This window comes from Hyla sarda, chromosome 12 (assembly GCF_029499605.1).
Source record: "Hyla sarda isolate aHylSar1 chromosome 12, aHylSar1.hap1, whole genome shotgun sequence".
Classification (NCBI taxonomy): domain Eukaryota; kingdom Metazoa; phylum Chordata; class Amphibia; order Anura; family Hylidae; genus Hyla; species Hyla sarda.
In genome coordinates, this window is record NC_079200.1 from 49,020,629 (window position 1) to 49,042,929 (window position 22,301).

A 22,301-nucleotide genomic window follows, 5' to 3' on the forward strand; every position below is an offset into this window, starting at 1 on the left:
CACACAATCCACATAATGAATGGAGGAGTGGACACTGGGTGGGAATTTATCCATTCATTTCTATGGAATTACAGACTCTGTATGCTTTTGGGGTATGTTCACATGCTGGATGGGTTGTTGCAGATCTTTCCAACTAAATTGAATAGAGAAGTGAAAGCACCATCACGTTTTCCAACTTTTTCACAGCTTATAAAATAAATAAATATACATATTTTTATTCCAATAATTGTACTTTTACAACCTGTACTTTCTGTTCATCCCTAGGATACAACAACTAGCCAATCATTGGGGGGAGCAGACTACTGGAACCCCCACTGACCTGGAGAATAAAGATCAATTTTCATTTGAGGGAATTAAGTGGCAGCGCATGTTTTCATGCATTGCTTCATTTACTGTCTGAAACTTCCCAACATAGCAGAGCTCGGAGATATGCAATGTTTGGAAGTGCCATAGAGAGTGAATGGAGTGGTGGCAAAGCACGTGCACTACCTTTCCATTTAATGGGGGGACACTTGACTTCCCTTCTTGTCATTAGTTGGGGGGGGGACCAGTGGTTGGACCCCCACAAATTATCTAGTGATGTTTAATCTTGGGATAACCCCTTCATCTTTCCTGATGATACGATTTGCTTTCAGATATAGGCTGCTGAGTTTTATTTGTGTCTCAAATAAAATTCTGCCCCCTCCCAGATCTCACAAGGAGGAATGCCACATTATTAAAAGAATGCGAGCAACAATGTAAACATAATGACGAGTTAACAAATAGTGGATCAGGATAATTAACATGCACAGGGCCAGCGATGCACCATATGTGATATACAATTCATGAAGATAGCCTATAAATAATTACAAAGTTAGTTTATACAGTATCACAATAGTAAATAGCAATGCAAACTGACCAAGGTGCCAGATAAAGGGCCTGCATGTGCACCTCTACTTCTGATGCATTTTGCTCTGCTTTCTCTGGAAGCAGATATATACAATGAGGACTCTTGGCATATGTCTCTGGAAGACTTATTCCACTATGTAGGTGTACATTGTGAAATACCTTGCCTGTGTGTGTAGTTTGGCAACAACTGGAGGCACACTGGTTGGGAAACACTGATGTATGTTATGGTTACGCCTAGTTTGCAATACGGACGTTCCACTTAGAAAATGAAGGCAGAGACTTTGTGGGCAACAGGCACCCGCAGAACAAGGTGGCGCTAGAACCACTTGGAAAGGCGCCATGTCCATAGAAGGTAATGGATTTCCATGTGGATTCTGTCAAAAGAATAAACATGTTCATTCTTTTAGCAGAATCTGGGTTTTTGGAATTTCTACAGCGAAAAGTCTAAACATTTCGTAATGTGAATGGTGCAGCAGAATCCCATTGAAAACATTGGGAGGCTGCTGCAGGGAATTTTTCAAGGCAGCATTCCTCTCTGAAAATACGTAGTGTGAATGGGGCCTAACTGTCCATGACAGATACATCACTGGGGCTTTCTCAGATAAGCTGGGTAGTTTGATTCTGTAGTGAGCCATGCTGTCTTCATCATGAGCTCCCTGCAGAACTAATTTTAATGCATAATATATGTCGGACGGCTGCCTGCAGTAACACTGCTCTGGAATCTGGAAGTAGTTTGGGAAGAAGAGAGGAAGGTGTTCCTGCATCTGAGCTTTGGGAAGCTCCTGCGATAGTGTTCATAAACGCATAGTGATCTCATTGGAGCTTCCTGAAGTGGACATTAAATGGATATCTGAGATAGATTTAATAATTTGGAATCAGTCACCCATAGGTTAATCATGGGTTTACTATTCCATTCCATGCCAAGTAAGCAGAAACCAAAATGATGCTCTTTTGGCCATTGTCTGGCTTTGGATCCTTACGTTGATGTGGGGGTGTACACGCTAAATGTATTGGTAAAATATGATCTGAACCTAGCCTAAAGCTCGGGGCAAACACTGTTTGTCTTCTATTGGAAGTATGAATTGTATTTCCTAATCTGTACCTCTGAAGGAGGTATAGAAGATACCAAGAGCATATCTGTTTGTCGTGTTGGGAGTAGATACTGGATCTGCAATGTTTAGCTTGGGTTGTGTTCAGGTCTCACAGACTCTTGTGTTTTCTCCAGTTACGAGGCAGCAGACCATTGACAAGCAGGGATATTTTCTATACAATGTATACTTTGTATTTATATAATATACAGACATCTTATGTTCTGTTCTTTCCTTTTCATCCAGGCTGCTATATGGCAAGCACTGAATCACTACGCATACAGAGATGCCGTGTTCTTGGCAGAAAGACTTTATGCAGAAGGTATGTAATGTCATGTCGTCCTCATACACTGTAAACGAGTGTTTATTCCTCATCCCACAGCTGAATTTTTGTAGAAGTTTATCTGACACCTGTATCCTTAAGAACATTTCTCTGTTTGACAACCGCACTATAGAAATCCACTGCTAGAACCCAGGCAAGGTTGGCTCTGGTCATATCACACTAATAGTATATGTTGGCGTTATTCTCCTGATGTATGCCACACATGCCAACCCAATGGAGTAGAAAATGACACTATTTTTGCCTTCCTTGATTGATTTGGGGGCCTATGGATATATTCAGCATACCCTTCAGAAGCTTTCCCAGCACATGCGCCAAATGTGTTCATGTAGCATGATGTGAACATAGCACAAAAGATATTATTCACTTTGGATAACCGTCAGAAGCAGCAGTGACTTGTTACGAGTGCTATCTGCACTTTTAGGCATACAATGAGTAAAGGTGAAAAACAGATTTATATACAGTGATGTGGAAATCCTATCGCCCAACATCTGGAACATGCAGTGCCGGGCGCCGAGCAGGTGAATTTTTTAGGCATTTAGCCCTGTTCGGGCAAGTAAAGCCAGGGCCGGGACACTGATTAAGATTGCTGCCTAGTTGGACGCACGGGCTGGAGCTCCTGAAATCCTGCCGTTATCCTTATCATCTCACCCTTGTCAGTCAGTGCCCAGATAGCTCAGACTGTGATGTCAACCCTGCTTCCCCTTTGGATTCTCTCCGCTGTGACTGTCTGCTACCTGCTGTCTTCCCGGAGTCCAGAGGCACGTGTGGCTGCTGCGCAGGGGACAGGGGAGAGCCGTGGTATTGCAGAAGCTCCTATGTGCTTCTGCTGCCCCTTGGGAGTGTCCCCCTGTGTTCTGGAGTCTGCAGTCAATGAGAGAACTATACCAGCAGAGTCTCCGGGCGGTGGTGGTAATGTCTGGCGCATTACTTCTGGGTGCGTTTGCGGTAATGCCCCATGCTGGTCTGTGGCCTCGGTCTGCCATCAACCCTCTCTGTGCTGTCTTATCCTTGCTGGGCATCAGTCAGGCTGCAGCCTCTACTGTGGCAGGTCTTCAGTCTTTCCTTATGCCCTGTGGTTCCCTGGACTTGCAACATCCTAAGGAGCGGACTTCTGGAGTGTGGTCTGCACACTTTTTTTTGTTTGTTTTTCTCACACCCCTGCAGATTTATATAGGGATCATGTGAGTGAGAAACCTCACATTACAATCCAAAAAGCACAGACTGACAGTAATGATACAAAAGTTCTAATGCAAATACAGTGGTCCCTCAACATATGATGGTAATTCGTTCCAAACGAGCCATCGTTTGTCGAATCCATCGTATGTTGAGGAATTCGTGCAATGTAAAGTATAGGAAACTGTACTCACCTGTCCCCGCCGCTCACGATGGTGACTCTGGGCCTCTGCTGGGCCCTCCTGGTCTTCTCCGGTCCTCCGCTGTCTTCTCCGGTCCTCTGCTGTCTTCCGCAAGGCCTTACTGGGCCTGCGTAGCAACGTCATTACGCCGCTGCGTACGCCATTCCTATTGGATGACGTGCGCAGCAGCGTATTGACGTCATCGGAGAGGGCCGAGAAGACACCGTAAGACCAGCGCTGGACCCGGAGGGCACCCCGGAGCATCGTGGAGGAGTAAGTAATACAGTAACCCCCCGACCTACGATGGCCCCGACATATGATAAAATCGACATACGATGCTTTTATATGTTGGGGCCATCGCATTAACTGCTATCCGGCAGCGCCAAATGCTTAAGCTGCAGTCGGATAGCAGTTTAAGCATCCCTGGCAGGTTCGCTTACCTATTCCCGCTGCTCCGGGTCCACTTTGCGATCCTCCGGTGTCTTGCGCATCTTCTCCAGGGTCCGGGCCTCGCTTTCCGTCGTCGTTATTACGTCACTACGCACGCCGCGCCGGCTCAGCAGCGTAATAACGTCACCAGAAAAGCGAGGCCTGGACCCTCCAGAAGATGCGGAAGAAGCCGGAGGATCGCGAAGAAGACACCGGAGCAGCGGGACAGCATCGGGAGCCCCTGGGACAGCATCGGGAGCGGTGAGGACCTGGTCCGGAGCGACGGGGACAGGTGAGTACAGCTTCCTATACTTTACATTGCACGAATCCCTCAACATACGATGGATTCGACAAACGATGGGTCGTTTGGAACGAATTACCATCGTATGTTGAGGAACCACTGTACTTACCGCACCACACGGGGAACATTAAGCTGCTATCCGGCAGCAGCTTAAGCATTTTGCGCTGCCGGATAGCACTTAATGCGATGGCCCCGACATAAAAAAGCATCGTATGTCGATTTGATCCTGTCGGGGCCATCGTAGGTCGGGGGGGTCACTGTACACATGTAATAACAATCATAGATATATTATAGTATTCCTTGTAGATACACAGGTATAAAATGTGCTAGAGATAATGAGTTAAAAAATGACATGTTGGGACGATGGCTTGTGGTGCTAAAGTGAAATGCAGTGCCCCAGTTAAATAGGCATGTTGTACTGTGGTAAACAGGTTTATATGTATATAGTGTGTGAATGTGTCTTCTTTCCTACAGTGCATTCAGAAGAAGCATTATTTCTCCTAGCCACATGTTATTACCGCTCAGGAAAAGCTTATAAGGCTTACCGGCTCCTGAAAACCCACAGCTGTGCCACTCCACAATGTAAATATCTTCTCGCAAAATGCTGCGTGGACCTTAGCAAGTGAGTCTTTTCATGTCTTTGTGTTACTCTCTGCTTTACTTTGTAATAAGTCTGATTCTCCATACTAGAGGGGATAACAATGTTTGTGTATATGTGTATATATTGGGGACGATGGCCCTGACATACGATCATTTCAACATACAATGGCCTCTCAGAGGCCATCGCATGTTGAAGGCAGCATCAACATACGATGCTTTTGTATGTCGGGGCCATCGCATAAACGGCTATCCGGCAGCGCAGACTGCTTCAGCTGCCACCGGATAGCCGTTTACGGTGCCCCGTGTGGTCCGCTGATGATCACTTACCTGTCCTCGGGGCTCAGGAGCGTCCTCTTCGGGATCCCCTGCATCGTCTGCGCTCTCCATCGTCGTCATCACGTCGCTGCGCACGCTGTCCCGTCATCCAATAGGAGCGGCGTGCATAACGACGTGATGTCTGCGACGGAGAGCGAGGATGCCGGGGAAGCAGAGGCCTTGCCGGAGTGTTGTGGACACCCCGGGGACGCGGCGACAGCGATGGAAGGCGACATCCAGGGCAGCGGTGACGGTCCGGAGTGGCAGGGACACGGTAGTACAACCTCCAATACCAGTGGTCTTCAACCCTCGGACCTCCAGATGTTGCAAAACTACAACTCCCAGCATGCCAGGACAGCCGTTGGCTGTCCGAGCATGCTGGGTGTTGAAGTTTTGCAACATCTGGAGGTCTGCAGGTAGTAGACCACTGTCCTATACTTTACATTGCACGGATCCCTCAACATACGATGGTTTCAACAAACGATGGTTTGGAACGGATTACCATCGTATGTTGAGGGAACACTGTATTTATCAAAACCTGTGCAAAGGAAAAGTTGAGAAGTTGCCAATAGCAACCATTTACATTGCTTCTTTTTAAAGGGCAAGCACTAGATTTTACTATATATAACGCTTGGCAACGCGCTATATAAGGCAAAATCCTTATCCTCACTGTTCCCGCGGGACGTTTTGGCGCCCAGGGATGGTGAGGATATGAAGTTATAAAGTCTCCCCCACCGCCCTGTAGGTAGTCCCCTGGGCGGGAACTATACTTACCAGGTCCCGTCACACCGGCCGTAGTGACATCCCCTCAGTATGATTGTTCTTACCTGTTATCTTATTTGTCTCATTGGTGGTATATGTGAGGTCACTTCACAACCTTAAACCCTATTTTGTATGTATTATTACTGGGCCTTGTCTGGGTAGAGGCCCCACCAGTTAACCTCGGTTATGAGGTTTACTGAGTGCTCTACACACACAAAAAAAGGCACTGTCAGATCCAAAAACATTTTATATGTTGTTACTGATTAAAATTGAAGACCTTTTGTAATATGGTTGTTTAAACATATTTTGAATATTTTAATAAAGAAAACAGCCCCTGAAAATATCACCACTAGGGGTCCCCATACCTACTGGGACACTAAGCAGTCCAGCAGCAGCATCAGGCTTGCACCAATCACCTCCCACCACCACAAGGAAGGAACCCTTCCCCTGAGAGTGTTTCTAACACTGTGAGCTAATGAAAATAGGTATTTTTATAATAAATCTAGGTGAGAGGCATAAATATTGGGATCTGACAGGTTCGCTTTAAGGGTAAGGGCACATGTAGAGTATTTTGCTACATGTTAGCTGCTGCATATTTTCCTATCCATTGATGTCAATGAGTAGCAAAATTAGCTGCATATTTTACTACTCATTGACTTCAATGGGTAGGAAAATAAGCAGCAGCAATATGACATGTGTGACTCTACCCTAAATCTGCCCAGGTGTCTCGTGATATTGCATAGTTTTTAGTGAGGTCATTCCTATCATTTCAAAAACTTTTGATATGTTAGAGACATGTCAAAAGTTTTGATCTGTCTGTGGTCTTAGTGCTGAGACTCCCACCAATTTTAGAGAACAAGCAGGGAGAAGCATGCTTCACTCCCAGCTGTCCTGCAGCTCTTAGAACGGGGCTGCAAGACATAAATCTTTGCGAACCAGAAGCGTGCTACTGTGTGTTCATTAACCTGATCGGTGGGGGTAAAGAGGCTACAGAGATATACTAGAACTGCACACCCTTCATTCTCATGATCATTGGGTGGCCCAGAAGCTGAACCTGACCTAATAATCTCCAGAGTTACATGACATAAGGATTCCTTCTTTGCCTTACCATAAATCTTTGAGTCATACAAGCCCCCCCCCCCCCCCCCCCCCCACACACACACACACCTGAATAGTCATATTGTCATATCTTTCTAAACCTTTATAGACCTTTTCTTTATTCTGTGCAGTGTTCACAGTCTGATTCCCAAACTGTTTTTTGCAGACTGGCTGAGGGTGAGCAGATCCTGTCCGGTGGGGTACTGAATAAACAGAAAAGCCAGGAGGAGATAGTTACAGAGTTTGGAGACTCTGCCTGCTTTACACTGTCGCTGCTCGGCCATGTATATTGGTAAGGCTGTTTTATGTCATGCATAACATTTATTGCAGGAAAACTATAATAAAGGTTGCACGTTTTACATCTTGTCATCATACAGCCCTAAGAATTTTCTATAATAAGTCAGAAAATAGGGCACACTTTTTTTCTTTTTGCACACACTTCACACTTTTTTGTGCCTCTTTTATAGACCTTTGCTTTTAGTTTTTCAGTTTGCCACACATTAGAATTTGATGTTTAACCCCTTAAGGACACGGCGTTTTTCAGTTTTTGCATTTTCGTTTTTTCCTCCTTACTTTTATAAAATCATAACCCTTTCAATTTTCCACCTAAAAATCTGTATGAGGGCTTATTTTTTTTGTGCCACCAATTCTCCTTTGTAATAACATCAGTCATTTTACTCAAAAATCTACGGCGAAACAAAAAAAAATATATGCAATAAAATTGAAGAAAAAACACAATTTTAGGGGCTTCCGTTTCTACGCAGTACATTTTTCGGTAAAAATGACACCTTCTCTTTACTCCGTAGGTCCATAGGATTAAAATGATACCCTACTTATATAGCTTTGATTTTGTCTTCTGGGAAAAATCATAATTACATACATACTTCTGACCCCTATAACTTTTTTATTTTTCCGCAGACGGGGCGGTATAAGGGTTCATTTTTTGTGCCCTGATCTGAAGTTTTTATCGGTACCATTTTTGTTTTGATCTGACTTTTTGATTGCTTTTTATTAATTTATTTATGGTATAAAAAGTGACCAAAAATACGCTATTTTGGACTATTTTTATAGTTCGGACATTTACACACGTGGCGATACAAAATATGTTTATAGTTATTTTTATTTACATTTTTTTTTTTTTTTATGGGAAAAGGGGGGTGATTCAAACTTTTATTAGGGAAGGGGTTAAATCATGTTTATTAACTTTTTTTTTTTTTTGCAATGTTATAGCCCCATAGGGGGCTATAACATGCAATACATTGATTGCCATCACCGATCATTGCTATGCCATAGCATTGCATTGATCTGTGTTTTCGGCGGTTGATTGCTCAAGGCTGGATCTCTGGCTTGGAGCAATCAATCGCCGATCAGACGTGTAGGAGGCAGGTAAGGGACCCTCCTGGTGCATCCTAGCTGATCGGGAAACCGCTGTGGTCCCGATCAGCCTGACTGAGCAGACAGGAATGCTATCGGTGAGGTCTGCTTTTAACCACGGGTCCCGGCTACGTTAGCCGCCGGGACCGACCCAATATGATGCAGGGTCTCCGTAACCAGGCGTTATATCGAGGGAACGGGCTCAGGACGTATAGGTACTCCCTGCGTCCTAAAGGAGTTAAGCAGTATACCCAACTCAGACTTTTATGACATATCTATATGTGGACTTGCCTCCCGCACTCCACTGGTGCCTCCAGTATTGCTGTCCCATCCACCACTGCAATCCTCTTCCTGCTTCTGCCTGACATGCAACAATGCAGTTGAGCTTATCATTGGCCACAGCGGTGTTCTGCCTTGGCTAGTGATTGGCTGAGCAGCAGGAAGAAGGCTGGGGCTCAAAACATCACGTTGCCACTCAGCCAGTCTATTAACTCAGCTTTTATAGGACATTTATTTTTGTTAAAGGGGTATTCCAGGATTTTTTTTTTTTGACTATGCTACAGGGGCTGTAAAGTTAGTGTAGTTCATAATATAGTGTCTGTACCTGTGTGTGACTGTTTTCTCATAATTCTTCTGTGATTTTCACTCCAATATTTATTTTTAACAGCATACAAAATTACTGTTGCCTCAGATTTTTCCCAGGTTGCAATGCGGCCGAGACCTGACTCACTAGTCAGCTGATGACAGGGAGCCTGTCTGCTTCAAAGGGTGGAGGGATAAATCTGCAACTAATGCAACAGCTGGAGGCTTCCTGATTGAAAGCCACAGGTCTTTTGAATGGATGCAGCTCATTTATGTTTCAATGGGTGGGTGGCTGATGTGTGGGAGGGAGAAAAATGGAATTGTGGGATTTGTAGTCAAAAAAAGAAAAGTCAAACAGGAAATATCAGTTCACAAAAAGCTAGCCACAATGTTATGGTAATCTCACAGCATAGCCATTTAGCCCCAAGACAAGTGCAGATCCTTCCTAAGCATGTCCATTACTGTCTGCCAGGTACGTACTAAAATCACCTTATGGTGGAGAACCCCTTTAATAGGGTTTTTAAGTCAGACTACTCCTTTATACAGACTAGTTGTGAATAGTTTCTGGTTTTTGTTTTCCTGGCATCTGAAATGGTTGGTGTCAAAACCAGCATCTGATTAATGACTTGGTTCAGATGTAAGTATTTGCAGCACTTAACTATATTGTATTTCTCCTCTTTTTTTTTTTTTTTTTTTTTTTTTTTCAGCAAAACTGACAGATTGGCCAAAGGATCTGAATGTTACCAAAAGAGCCTTAGTCTAAATCCTTTTCTCTGGTCCCCCTTTGAAGCGTTATGTGAAATAGGTATGATCTAAAGAGATTTCCTCTCCTAGCTTGTTTTAGCAATTTTGTTGAACAGTGTTACCCTGTGGCTTTTTCAGCTGTTGAAGGACTACAGTCATGCCTTAACAGCCGAAGGCTTGTAGGGTATGATGGGAGTTGTAGTTGTACAACAATTGGAGAATTACAAGTTGGGAAAATACTGCTCCTAGAACATTGTGTTGTATAGGTATTCGCAGGTCACCATGGCCTTGACAAAACTTTTGCATTTATCTTTTTTTTTTTTTTTCTTTAATTTCTGCAAATGTCACTACAGCTTTAAAAAAAAATCCCTTTTTCCTGTGTAATAGATTGGGGGACACAGCACCATGAGTGTTGGCCCATGTCACTAGGAGACAACACTAGCATTTGCTCCACTTAGGCAGGCTGTACCTCTTGTACACTCACTAGGCTAACCAGATTTGGCCTAGTGTCCATAGGAGGCAGATTTGACCTCAGCATGTCTGCTGCATTTTTTTTTCTTTTCCCCCCTCTCATACGTGGTTGCAGCTTTCCTTTTGCTACCTCTCCTTGCTCGATAGCTCCTGTCAGCTGCTATACCTGCCTTCAGCCTTTTTTGGGTTCAGCTGGTGCCCTTCTCTGGCTAAGGCCTGGCCCTCTCTGCTGGTGCTGTTCTGCCACATCTACTTCCCCTATTCTGGCCTATTGTACTCTAGACCCTGGCTTCTCTTTCTTTTCTTTGGCCGGGCCACTCCCCTATGCTTAACTTCCTTGTTTTCCTGGTGGCATTACTCCAGTCCCTGGCCAAAACCTTAACCCGTCTCCTGGTGATGTCAGGGCCAGCAGGACTCCTGCTCTGTGTGTGGGACAGGCTGACTTTACACTCTCACCTTTTGGCCAGATTGTTCCCCCACCTATTCCGGATGGCATTACTCCAGTCCCTAGCTAGGCTCAAGCCTAGTATCACATTGCCTCACTAGATGACCTTATGAATCTTTCTTCCAAACTTCTTCATGCCTCGAGGGTTCCTCTGTTATGCTTCACTTCTTCTGCCACTTGTCCCATGACCAACTTTGTGGCCACTTGGCACTCCATTTGGATCAAGCTGTGGGTGGGAGTCAGAACGCCTGAACAAGATCATACCAGCAGCGGTGCAGACGCCGGACAGGATCATCTTTCAGCTCTCACATTGGACACCAATGGAGTTTGGGAAATGTTAAGTGGACCTGAGGAAGGAATCAGCAGATGCCGAAACGCGTTGTCCCAATACTTTAAATAAACATAGTTATCCTGCACCGCCTGAGTTTCCCTGTAATTTCACCACTTGAGCAGCGCCTCCACTGTACCGGCTTTTTTCCACAATTTCTCCCTATATCTTTGAACTCAGAGTCCTTCCTACCAGGAAGCTCCTCTCCATTGTACAGTATCTTCCTCCTGCTGGATACAGACCACTCTTTAAACATTTCTGCATGCAGCATTTGGGAAGGACAGTCTCTGCATCCACGAATGTCCCCTTTGCCCATCTTAACAGCTGGGAAAAGTTGAACCAAGATAAACTCTAGTGTGGCACTCTGGACGTGTACCTCTTGGGAGTCCAGTCTCAACACAAGCTTCCAACATATGTGGTCAGGGCTCGCAATTCTTGGACTCATGTCTTGGATACTCTTATCGTTCTCTGGGACATATCCTCTTTGTTGTACCCCTGCTTGTCAAGGCCATGGGGGTTCCAGCCATTCTTGTCCCCCTTTATGCATTCCACAAGAAAATTGGATTTTCTTACTTAAAGGGGTACTTTTAAATCAACTGGTGCCAGAAAGTTGAACAGATTTGTAAATTGCTTTCTATTTAAAAATCTTAGTCCTTCCAGTACTTATCAGCTGCTGCATGTTCCAAAGGAAGTTCTTTTCTTTTAGAATTTCCTTTCCTGTCTGACCACAGCTCCCTGCTGACACCTCTGTCCATTTTATGAACTGTCCATTGTGAGAGTAAATTCCCATAGCAAACCTATCCTGCTCTGGACAGTTCCTAAAATGGACGGAGCATATAGGAGCTAAGTACTGGAAGGATGAAGATTTTTAAATAGAGGTAATTTACAAATCTATTTAACTTTCTGGCACCAGTTGATTTAAACAAAATGTTTTCCAGTAGAGTACCCTTTTAAAGAGTACCTCTCATGATCTTGTTAAAATTTTTATAATCCTCCCAGTTCACTGTCCCCATCATGATAAACCACCCCCTGCCTTTATTTTTATTATTTGTTAGTTTTCTACCTTGATATTGCTCTGTATTTTTTGCTCAGTCTCAGTCAGATTCACAGACTGGGAAGGGGTGTTACCCAGCAGGCATCACATCATCTGAAGCCATACAGGGGAGAACTTCCTTCCTCACTCTGCTATACCCAGCCCAGAGCAGTTCAGTGTGTGAGATGAGCTATGATTGGATAAGGCTGCACACCCCCAATGCCCCCCGCCCCTCAGCACTCCAGACTGCATTTCCTGTGTTGGGACTTCTGCCAGGCCAGCAGGAGTCCAAAGAGATGGGAGAAATGTGCTCTGGACAAGTAGTGAAACACCTAGTGGCAGCTTTTTAAACACAAAACATAGAAAACTAAAAAAAAATTTAAAGAAAGTACATTAGAAAGATTTTTTATTTCCCATAAGGAGTGCAGGATCAAAAAAATGTTCAATGAGCGTGCCCATTTAATGTTAACTCCTTTATCTCATTGGGAGACACAGCTCCCACCCTTTTTTGTTTGCCCTCCTACTGCTTTTTGCACAAACTGGTTAGCCTATTGTGGGTAGGAGGGGTTTAGCCTGCCTGGGATTACATTTTATTGTTAGTTTCACCTCCTAGATGCAAGGGCCTATACTTACAATTTTTTCTCTCATACTTATTTCCTTGCTGTTGTGTTTTCAAGGTGAAAAGCCAGACCCTGAGCAGACCTTTAAACTGACCTCCCTCCAGAACTTTAGTAGCTGCCTGCCGAACACTTGCACATTAATGGTAAACAACCACAACGTTATATCCCACAGGCAAGCTGACACAGTATTAACAGAGACTCCTCAAGACACTATAGTAAGTGTGTGTATTCCTTTTTTTTTTTTCCTTTTTATTTAAAAGTTGTCAACCCAATGTGCTCTCCTTTTAATATTTCAATATGCTTGGAGTTTAAAAACTTAAAGGGATATTCTCTTGATCAAAAAATATCCTCTCACCACAGGATAGGGGTTAACTAGCAAATTAACTAAGAATAGTGGACAAATGTCCTCTGAATGGAGCAAACATGCACAGCCAACTCTTTTATTTGGGGCTTTTGAATGTTGCCAAATGTATACACTTGGGAATAGACCGACCATAGCCACTAGTAGACTACATTCCATCCATTGAAGTTGATGGATACCATCCTGTTAATGCATACCATCGTGTCAGTATTCTGTAAACATAGGCTAGATATCTGATAGCTTCGAGCAGTTTTCCAGCTTTTCATAAGACTTAGGCCAGGTTCACACCTGGCATGCTGCAGACAGAAAAATTCCATCCCGAGATTAGTGTGCCCACTGAATCAGTCGGTGTTAGGACAATGCAGACGTTGCTGTCCCCATAGACGGCAATGTATGCGGCACAACTTCCGCCTAAAGAATGAGCAAGCTCGTTCTTTTGGCTACGCGTATTCTGTAGTTTGCCACCATTGCCAGCAATGGGATTCTGCTGCACTGACATGTGCATTCTTAAGAGGAATTTCGGACCTAGCCTTAAATGGGCAATGCCATTAAATATGATTTTTCATATTTGATTCCTTATTCCAAATAAATAACTTTTGTAATTGGCTTCCATTAAAAAATGAAACCTTTTTATATTAGTTTTTCGACTGTATACTTCTGGCCACCAAGGGTCTCCCTTCTTGGCCAGAACACATTCCGGTTTGGTAATGGCAGGAGACCAAACTCAAGAAGTGTTTCTCTGCACTGAGCTTGATTGATAGCTGTAAAGAGCCTCACTGAAAGATGCACAAACTAAAAGCTGAACAGAGCCTCAATGAAAGATACACAGACTGAAAGCTGCTGCACGGACCTTGAGGTCTTCTATTTATCACAGCACTGCAATCATGTGAGGGTGGAAGTGGTCCCCCAGCATGCTTCAGTGATGTCATGCCTGCTGGGAAACACCCACTTTCTCCTGCTGGGAGATTGCACTATTTGAGCAAGAATAAAGGTAAGATACACAGCTTTTTAACTCCTTAACGACGCAGGACGTATATTTACGTCCTCCGCCGACTCCCGCGGGGTCACGCGGTGTCCCAGCGTCATATCGTGTCGGTCCCGGCGGCTATCAACGGCCAGGACCCGCGGCTAATACAGGGCATCACCGATCGCGGTGATGCCCTGTATTAACCCTTCAGACGCGGCGATCAAAGCTGACCGCCGCGTCTAAAGTGAAAGTATCCCGGCTGCTCAGTCGGGCTGTTCGGGACCGCCGCGGTGAAATCGCGGCGTCCCGAACAGCTTACAGGATACCGGGAGGGCCCTTACCTGCCTCCTCGGTGTCCGATCGACGAATGACTGCTCCGTGCCTGAGATCCAGGCAGGAGCAGTCAAGCACCGATAACACTGATCACAGGCGTGTTAATACACGCCAGTGATCAGCATGAGAGATCAGTGTGTGCAGTGTTATAGGTCCCTATGGGAGCTATAACACTGCAGAAAAAAAGTGTTAATAAAGATCATTTAACCCCTTCCCTAATAAAAGTTTGAATCACCCCCCCTTTTCCCATAAAAAAAAATAAAACTGTAAATAAAAAAAAAATAAACATATGTGGTATCGCCGTGTGCGTAAATGTCCTAACCATAAAAATATATAATTAATTAAACCGCACGGTCAATGTCGTACGCGCAAAAAAATTCCAAAGTCCAAAAAAGCATATTTTTGGTCACTTTTTATACCATTCAAAAATGAATTAAGTGATCAAAAAGTCAGATCAAAACAAAAATCATACCGATAAAAACTTCAGATCACGGCGCAAAAAATTAGCCCTCATACCGCCCTGTACGTGGAAAAATAAAAAAGTTATAGGGATCAGAAGATGACATTTTTAAAAGTATACATTTTCCTGCATGTAGTTATGATTTTTTCCAGAAGTACAACAATATCAAACCTATATAAGTAGGGTAACATTTTAACCGTATGGACCTACAGAATAAGGTCATTTTTACCGAAATATGCACTGCGTAGAAACGGCAGCCCCCAAAAGGGTGGGAGGAGTGTTAGGAGTAGTTGGGCAACATAGTCTGAGGTAGTTTAGAAAAGTTTTTGGTACTCTTTAATAATCCTACTAAAATGTGTCCCATTTTTTATTTTCTCTTGAAGGAACTAAATAGATTAAATCTGGAATCCTCCAATGTAAAATACTCCCTGAACTCTGACTCCTCAATGTCCTACATAGACCCAGCTGTTATCTCCCCTGACACGTTACCTTTGGGGACAGGTTCCTCTATCTTGATGAAACAGGCCCAGAACAAACCAAAGAGTGGGCGCAGCCTGTTAGGAGGGCCAGCAGCACTCAGCCCGCTCACACCCAGGTAAGCTTTATAATGTGGGAAACTTGACCTTGTTACTAAATGCCACTGTTTCAGCCAAAACTTACATTTTTCCCAGCGTGTGTGTTTTTTTTCTTACTGACCTTCCAATTCTACTCTTACCAGTTTTGGAATTTTGCCACTAGAAACCCCTAGCCCAGGTGATGGGTCATACTTACAAACCTATAATTCATCCTGCGTCCTTGATGTGCCATCTTCTGGAACCCCTGCTAAGAAGGTCTGAAATGCTTGTTATTATTTAATACTGTGTTTATCGTGCCATAATCTCTGTTTTAATGTTTACTGCGGTCTTGCTTACTTTTTCTCCACAGTCTGTCAACAGAATCAGCCAAGCAGGAACAAAGTCAGTGTTCTCACAAAGCGGCAACAGCCGGGACATGACCCCTGTGCTTCTTGTACAGACTCAGGGTTCTGGACCTCAAACTAGGTATGAGTATTAAAACAACCCTCCAGGCTCCCCCCTTACTCATTTCCTTTAGTATATCTGCTGCCATTACCTAATTACCCTTTTTTTCCCCTCTCTCTTCCTCCCTTACTGGTGGTTTAGTATTATGTGCTTTTATATTAATTTTGAACCAGTGAGACTCAGATTTCTGCAGACTGTAGCTGTAGTCAAAAAACACAGGCTTGCCCTAAATAAGCTAATCTTAAAATGGCCAGATCTGAGAAATAAAGATCAGGGATGGCTCCTCACAACACGCCCCCTCCCTTCATGTCTATGGGAGGGGGCTTTTACGCCCCCTCCCATAGACATGAATGGAGGGGGTATGACATGGCGTCACACAGGGGGGGCGTGACGTTACGTCCCGTCTACAGTCCCGAAAACTTCCGGTTTCCAAGCCTGGAGACGCAGCTCCGCACATAATGCAGGTGGTGCAGGGAGATCGTGGGGCGTCCCAGTGGTGGGCCCTCCATGATAAGCCATCTTATCCCCTATCTTTTTGGATGGGGGATAAAATGTTTTAAAGCTGGAATACCCCTTTTAATGGGATTTGTAGAAGTAAGTTCTATTTCTGTTTGTTTGTTTTGAAGCTATTATGTTGCCTAAGGATACTTTCCATTCATGGATAAAGTCTGATCACCTGTTACCTTGGTGGACCTGGTTGTGGTTTTTGGGTGTGGGAGGCTGGAGTGAGGGGGTGATATTGGGGAGGAGGGAGGGGTTTTGAATGTGTTTGTGGATTTTATTAACAATTGTTCAAAAGCAACAAAAACAATCTGATTTAAAAAACAATAAAAAAAAAATAAAAAAAAACCTTAAGGACAAGCTCAGCAAATGTATGGCGCTGCTAAGAGATACTTGGCGCACAGCGCCGTACATTTACGGAGCTGCGTTCCTTGATCACTGCGTCTCCGGCCCATGAAAATGAAAAATTTTCATTTTTGATACTCACAGCCCACTGTTGCACAAATCTGTCAAATGCCAGTGGGGTGCAAATGTTTACTGCACTCCTTGTTACATTCATTGAGGTGTGTAGTTTCCAAAATGGGGTCACGTGTTGGTGTTTTCCACCCCTGTGCAAATCGCTAATTTAGGCCTCAAATGTACATGGTGCGCTTTCACTCCTGAGCCCTGTTGTGTGGGGCTTTTTCACCTTTAACCTTTTATGAAATTTAAATGTATGGGGCAACACTTTTTGGGCCAACTTTTCTTTTTCATAGGGGATAAAAGGAGCAGAAGCTCCCCAAAATTTGTGAAACAATTTCTCCCGAGTACGGAAATACCCCATATGTGGACGTGAAATGTTCTGCAGGCGCACAACAAGGCTCAGGAGTGATAGAACACCATGTACATTTGAGGGCTACCGTATATACTCGAGTATAAGCCGACCCGAGTATAAGCCGAGACCCCTAATTTCAACCCAAAATCCCAGGAAAAGTTATTGACTCGAGTATAAGCCTAGGGTGGGAAATACATCATCCCCCCCCTGTCATCATCCAGACCCCCGTCATCATCCAGACCCGTCATTAACATCCTCATCATAATCACCGCCTGTCATCATCCAGACCCTCATCATCATCACCTGTCATCATCCCCTTGTCATCATCCCCACCCCCCTTCATCATCCCCTTGTAATCATCCCACACACACCCCTTCATCATCCCCCCCCCCCCCCCCTTTCATCATCCTCTTGTCATCATCCCACACCCCCCCCCCCCCTTCATCATCCTCTTCTCATCATCCGCCCTCAGTGGTCTTCAACCTGCGGACCTCCAGAGGTTTCAAAACTATAACTCCCAGCAAGCCCGGGCAGCCATCGGCTGTCCGGGCTTGCTGGGAGTTGTAGTTTTGAAACCTCCGGAGGTCCGCAGGTTGAAGACCACTGCGGCCTTCGACATCATCCAGCCCCCTCTCACCCCCTTTAGTTCTGTACAGTACTCACCTCCGCTCGGCGCTGGTCCGGTGCTGCAGGACTGTCCGGAGAGGAGGTGGTCCGGTGGGATAGTGGTTCCGGGCTGCTATCTTCACCGGGGGCGCCTCTTCTCCGCGCTTCCGGCCCGGAATAGAGGCGTTGCCTTGACAATGACGCAGAAGTACGTTGGCAATGAACGTACCTCTGCGTCGTTGTCAAGGCAACGTGACTATTCTGGGGCCTGGCCCGCAGCGCTTAGAAGAGGCCTCCCCGGTGAAGATAGCAGCCCGGAACCACTATCCCACCGGACCACCTCCTCTCCGGACAGCCCTGCAGCACCGGACCAGCGCCGAGCGGAGGTGAGTACTGTACAGAACTAAAGGGGGGTGAAAGGGGGTTGGATGATGTCGAAGGCCGCAGTGGTCTTCAACCTGCGGACCTCCGGAGGTTTCAAAACTACAACTCCCAGCAAGCCCGGACAGCCGATGGCTGCCCGGGCTTGCTGGGAGTTGTAGTTTTGAAACCTCTGGAGGTCCGCAGGTTGAAGACCACTGCGGGTGGAGAGTTCACTCGAGTATAAGCCAAGGGGGGTGTTTTCACCCCGAAAAATCGTGCTGAAAAACTCGGCTTATACTCGAGTATATACGGTAAATTGTGGATTTGCACAGAGGTGGCTGACAGTTGCAGCGTTTCTGACATAAACGGAAAAAAAAAATCCACGTGACCCCATTTTGGAAACTACACTCCTCATGGAATGCAATAAGGGGTGCAGTGAGCATTTACAACTCACTGGTGTCTGACAGATTTTTAAAAGTGGTCCGTGAAAATGAAAAAACTTTGAACATTTTACATTTGCACAGTCCACTGTTCCAAAAGTCTGTCAAACGCCAGTGGGGTTTAAATGCTCACTGCACCCATTGTTATAGTTTCTAAAATGGGGTCACATGTTCCCCGCTGTGCTGGCAGCATGGGGGCTTTGTGAACGCACATGGCCCCCGACTTCAATTCCAGCCAAATTCTCTCACCGCGGGGAGCGGTATGTGCTCCGGTGTTCACCTATACAGGGTGCCTTCAGTTGTTTCCCCACTACAACTCCCAGCATGCCCTGACAGCCAATAGATGTCAGGGCAAGCTGGGAGTTGCAGTGGGGAAACAGCTGGAGGCACCCTGTATAGGTGAACTACGGGCGGAAGTTTCGGCCCCAGCAGGCATCAGTGACGTGGTGCCTGCTGGGGAAGTCTGCCTGGTAGTGAGCAGACTACCAGGCAGACAAAAAAGCATTTTTAATATGTAAAAAAAAAAAATAATTAAAGGCGGGGAGGGGGTTGGGGATAGATGGGTAATAGGCAGGGACAGAAAGTGATGGTGGGAGCTACTTTTTATTTCCATACTCAGAAGAAATGGGGTTATAAATTTGGGGGGCTTTTTCCTATTACCCCTTGTAAAAATGAAAAAATTGCGGTAACACCAACATTTTTGTGACAAAAAATCATTTTTCATTTTCATGTCCAACTTTGACAAAAAAATCGTCAAACACCTGTGGGGGGTTTAAAGGGGTTATCCACCATAAGGTGATTTTAGTACATACCTGGCAAACAGTAATGGACATGCTTAGGAAGGATCTGCGCTTGTCTTGGGGCTAAAGGGCTATGTTGTGAGATTACCATAACACTGTGTCTAGCTTTTTGTGAACTGGTAGTTCCTGCTTGAGTTTTCTTTTTTTTAACTACAAATCCCATAATAAAATTTTCCTCCCTACCACACATCAGCCACCCCACCCATTGAAACATAAATGAGCTGCAGCCATTCAAAAGACCTGTGGTTATCAATCAGGGTGCCTACAGCTGTTGCATTAGTTGCAGATTGATCTCTCTCTCCCACCAAGCAATTGACCCATTGAAGCAGACAGGCTCCCTGTCATCAGTTGACTAGTGAGTCAGGTCTCGGCCGCATTGCAACCTGGAAAAAATCTGAGACAACAGTCATTTTGTATGCTGGTAAAAATAAATATTGGGGTGAAAATCACAGAAGAATTGTGAGAAAACCGTCACACACAGGTACAGACACTGTTATGAACTACACTAACTTTACAGCCCCTGTAGCATAGTCAAAAAAAAAATCCTGTAATACCCCTTTAATGCTCATTGTACCCCTTGTTATGTTCCTTGAGTGGTGTCGTTTCCCAAATAGTATGCCATGTGGGGTGTTTTTTGCTGTTCTGGCACCATTGGGGCTACCTAAATATGACATTGCCCCCAAAAACCATTTCATCAAAATTCGCTTTCCAAAGGCCCATTTTCGCTCTTTCTTTCTGATAGGCCAATAGCAGGGCGGGGGGGGGGGTGGTACTTTCGTTTTCCCCCTTCTGCCCACTCACAATAGGCAGGGCAGGACGGGGAAACCGACAGGGACCGGCGCCGAAGGTCACTTACCGATCTGCGGAAGCTGCGGGCGACTCTGATCGGCGGGCGGCGATGTCGAACAGCTGGCTTCTAGGATCCTACGGAAGCCGGTGAGTTGCCTAGCAACATCTGGAGAGCTACAGTTTGAGACCACTATATAGCCATCCAGATGTTGCAAAACTAGAACTACCAGCATGCCCAGACAGCTGGTAGCTGGTGCTGGGAGTTTTGCAACAGTTGGAGGTCTACAGTTTAGAGACCACTGCACGGTGATCTCCAAACTGTGGCCCTCTAGATCTTTCAAAACTACAATTCCTAGCATGCCCACACAGCAGTTTGCTGTCTGTGCATGCTGGGATTTGTAGTTTTGCAACATCTGGAGGGCCACAGTTTGGAGATCACTGTGCACTGGTTTCTAAACTGTAGCCCTCCAGATGTTGCAAATCCCAGCATGCCCAAACAGCTGTCTCGGCATGCTGGGAGTTGTAGTTGCGTACCTACAGCTGTTGCATAACTACATCTCCCAGCATGCCCTTCGGCGCTCAGTACATGCTGGGAGTTGTAGTTTTGCAACAGCTGGACTTGGACTCTTTTACTTTAGTTGAATTGTTTTTTTCTTGAGTAAATATTGTAACATAGTATTGAAATAGAATAGAACTCAAAAAAGTGGCAGATGCTATGTAACATAACAGTAGCTCTGAAGCCTATTGTATGTATATCATATGTAATTTTTTATTTACACTTTTTTTTTTTTTCCAGCACTACACCTCAGGTACTGAGTCCAACTATAGCCGCCCCTCCAAACGCATTACCACGTCGAAGTTCCCGCCTTTTCACTAGCGACAGCTCCACCACCAAGGTAGGACTTTTAGCAGTGCTTCATAAAAATATATTGCCGATATGCATGTAGAAAACTAATCTATTTTTAAAACCAGTTGGAGAGAATACTATTATAGGCAACCTGTCTGCATTAAAAAAAAAAAATTATTTTTTTTATTAAATCAACTGGTGCCAGAAAGGTAAACAGATTTGTAAATTACTTCTATAAAAAAAAATCTTAATTCTTCCAGGACTTATTAGTTGCTGAATACTACAGGGGAAATTCTTTTCTTTTTGGAACACAGAGCTCTCTGCTGACATCATGACCACAGTGCTCTCTGCTGACATCTCTGTCCATTTTAAGAACTGTCGAGCGTAGGAGAAAATCCCCATAGCAAACATATGCTGCTCTGGACAGTTCCTAAAATGGACAGAGATGTCAGCAGAGAGAACTGTGCTCGTAATTCAGCAGAGAGCACTGTGTTCCAAAAAGAAAATAATTTCCTCTGTAGTATTCAGCAGCTAATAAGTACTGGAAGGATTAAGATTTTTTAATAGAGGTCATTTACAAATCTGTTTAACTTTCTGGCCCCAGTTGATTAAAAATGTTTTCCACCGGAGTACCCATTTGACTGCTGTATTCTCAATATAGGTTCAAAAGAAATCTTCCCTAACATACCCTGCATGGCACCAGCAGTATAGGTTACCCCAGACAAAACTGTTTTATTTAATCCCACACTGTATAAAATGAATGGAGAAGATTCTGAGTCTAATACTGCCTGGTTTTCTTTGAGTGATGTGTATTTAACCCCTTAACGACAATGGACGTAAATGTACGTCATGGTGACGTGGTACTTAGCGCACCATTACCTACATTTGTGCGCCGACACATTTGTGCTGATATCAGCTGCCAGGGACCCGCCGATTGCGCGGATGTCTGCCATTAACCCCTCCGATGCCGTGATCAATACAGATTGCGGCAGTTTGAATGGATGATCGGATCGCCCGCGGCGATCCGATCATCCAGCATGGTGGCCGGTGGTCCCCTCACCTGGCTCCGGCCATCTCCCGGCGTATTCTGTTCTGGTCTGAGATCGAGCAGACCAGAGCAGAAGATCACCGATAATACTGAGCAGTGCTGTGTCCTATACATAGCAGTGCACAGTATTAGCAATCAACTGATTGCAATGAATAGTCCCCTATGGGGACATAAAGT

General features: G+C 44.9%; 1 protein-coding gene across 2 annotated transcripts in view; it reads left to right on the forward strand.

Moving 5' to 3' along the window:
* The window catches only part of CDC27 (cell division cycle 27), a 75,039-nt gene that overhangs the window by 6,965 nt on the left and 45,773 nt on the right, over positions 1-22,301 (forward strand). The window contains exons 2-10 of one of the 2 annotated variants that reach the window (XM_056547956.1): positions 2,223-2,298; positions 4,879-5,026; positions 7,346-7,471; positions 9,843-9,940; positions 12,834-12,991; positions 15,281-15,492; positions 15,616-15,727; positions 15,822-15,937; positions 21,026-21,125. In XM_056547956.1, coding sequence (XP_056403931.1) covers positions 2,223-2,298; positions 4,879-5,026; positions 7,346-7,471; positions 9,843-9,940; positions 12,834-12,991; positions 15,281-15,492; positions 15,616-15,727; positions 15,822-15,937; positions 21,026-21,125 — 1,146 coding nt within the window. Of the gene's footprint in view, positions 1-2,222; positions 2,299-4,878; positions 5,027-7,345; positions 7,472-9,842; positions 9,941-12,833; positions 12,992-15,280; positions 15,493-15,615; positions 15,728-15,821; positions 15,938-21,025; positions 21,126-22,301 lie in introns of those variants that run through there. The other variant, XM_056547957.1, reaches the window with a different exon arrangement.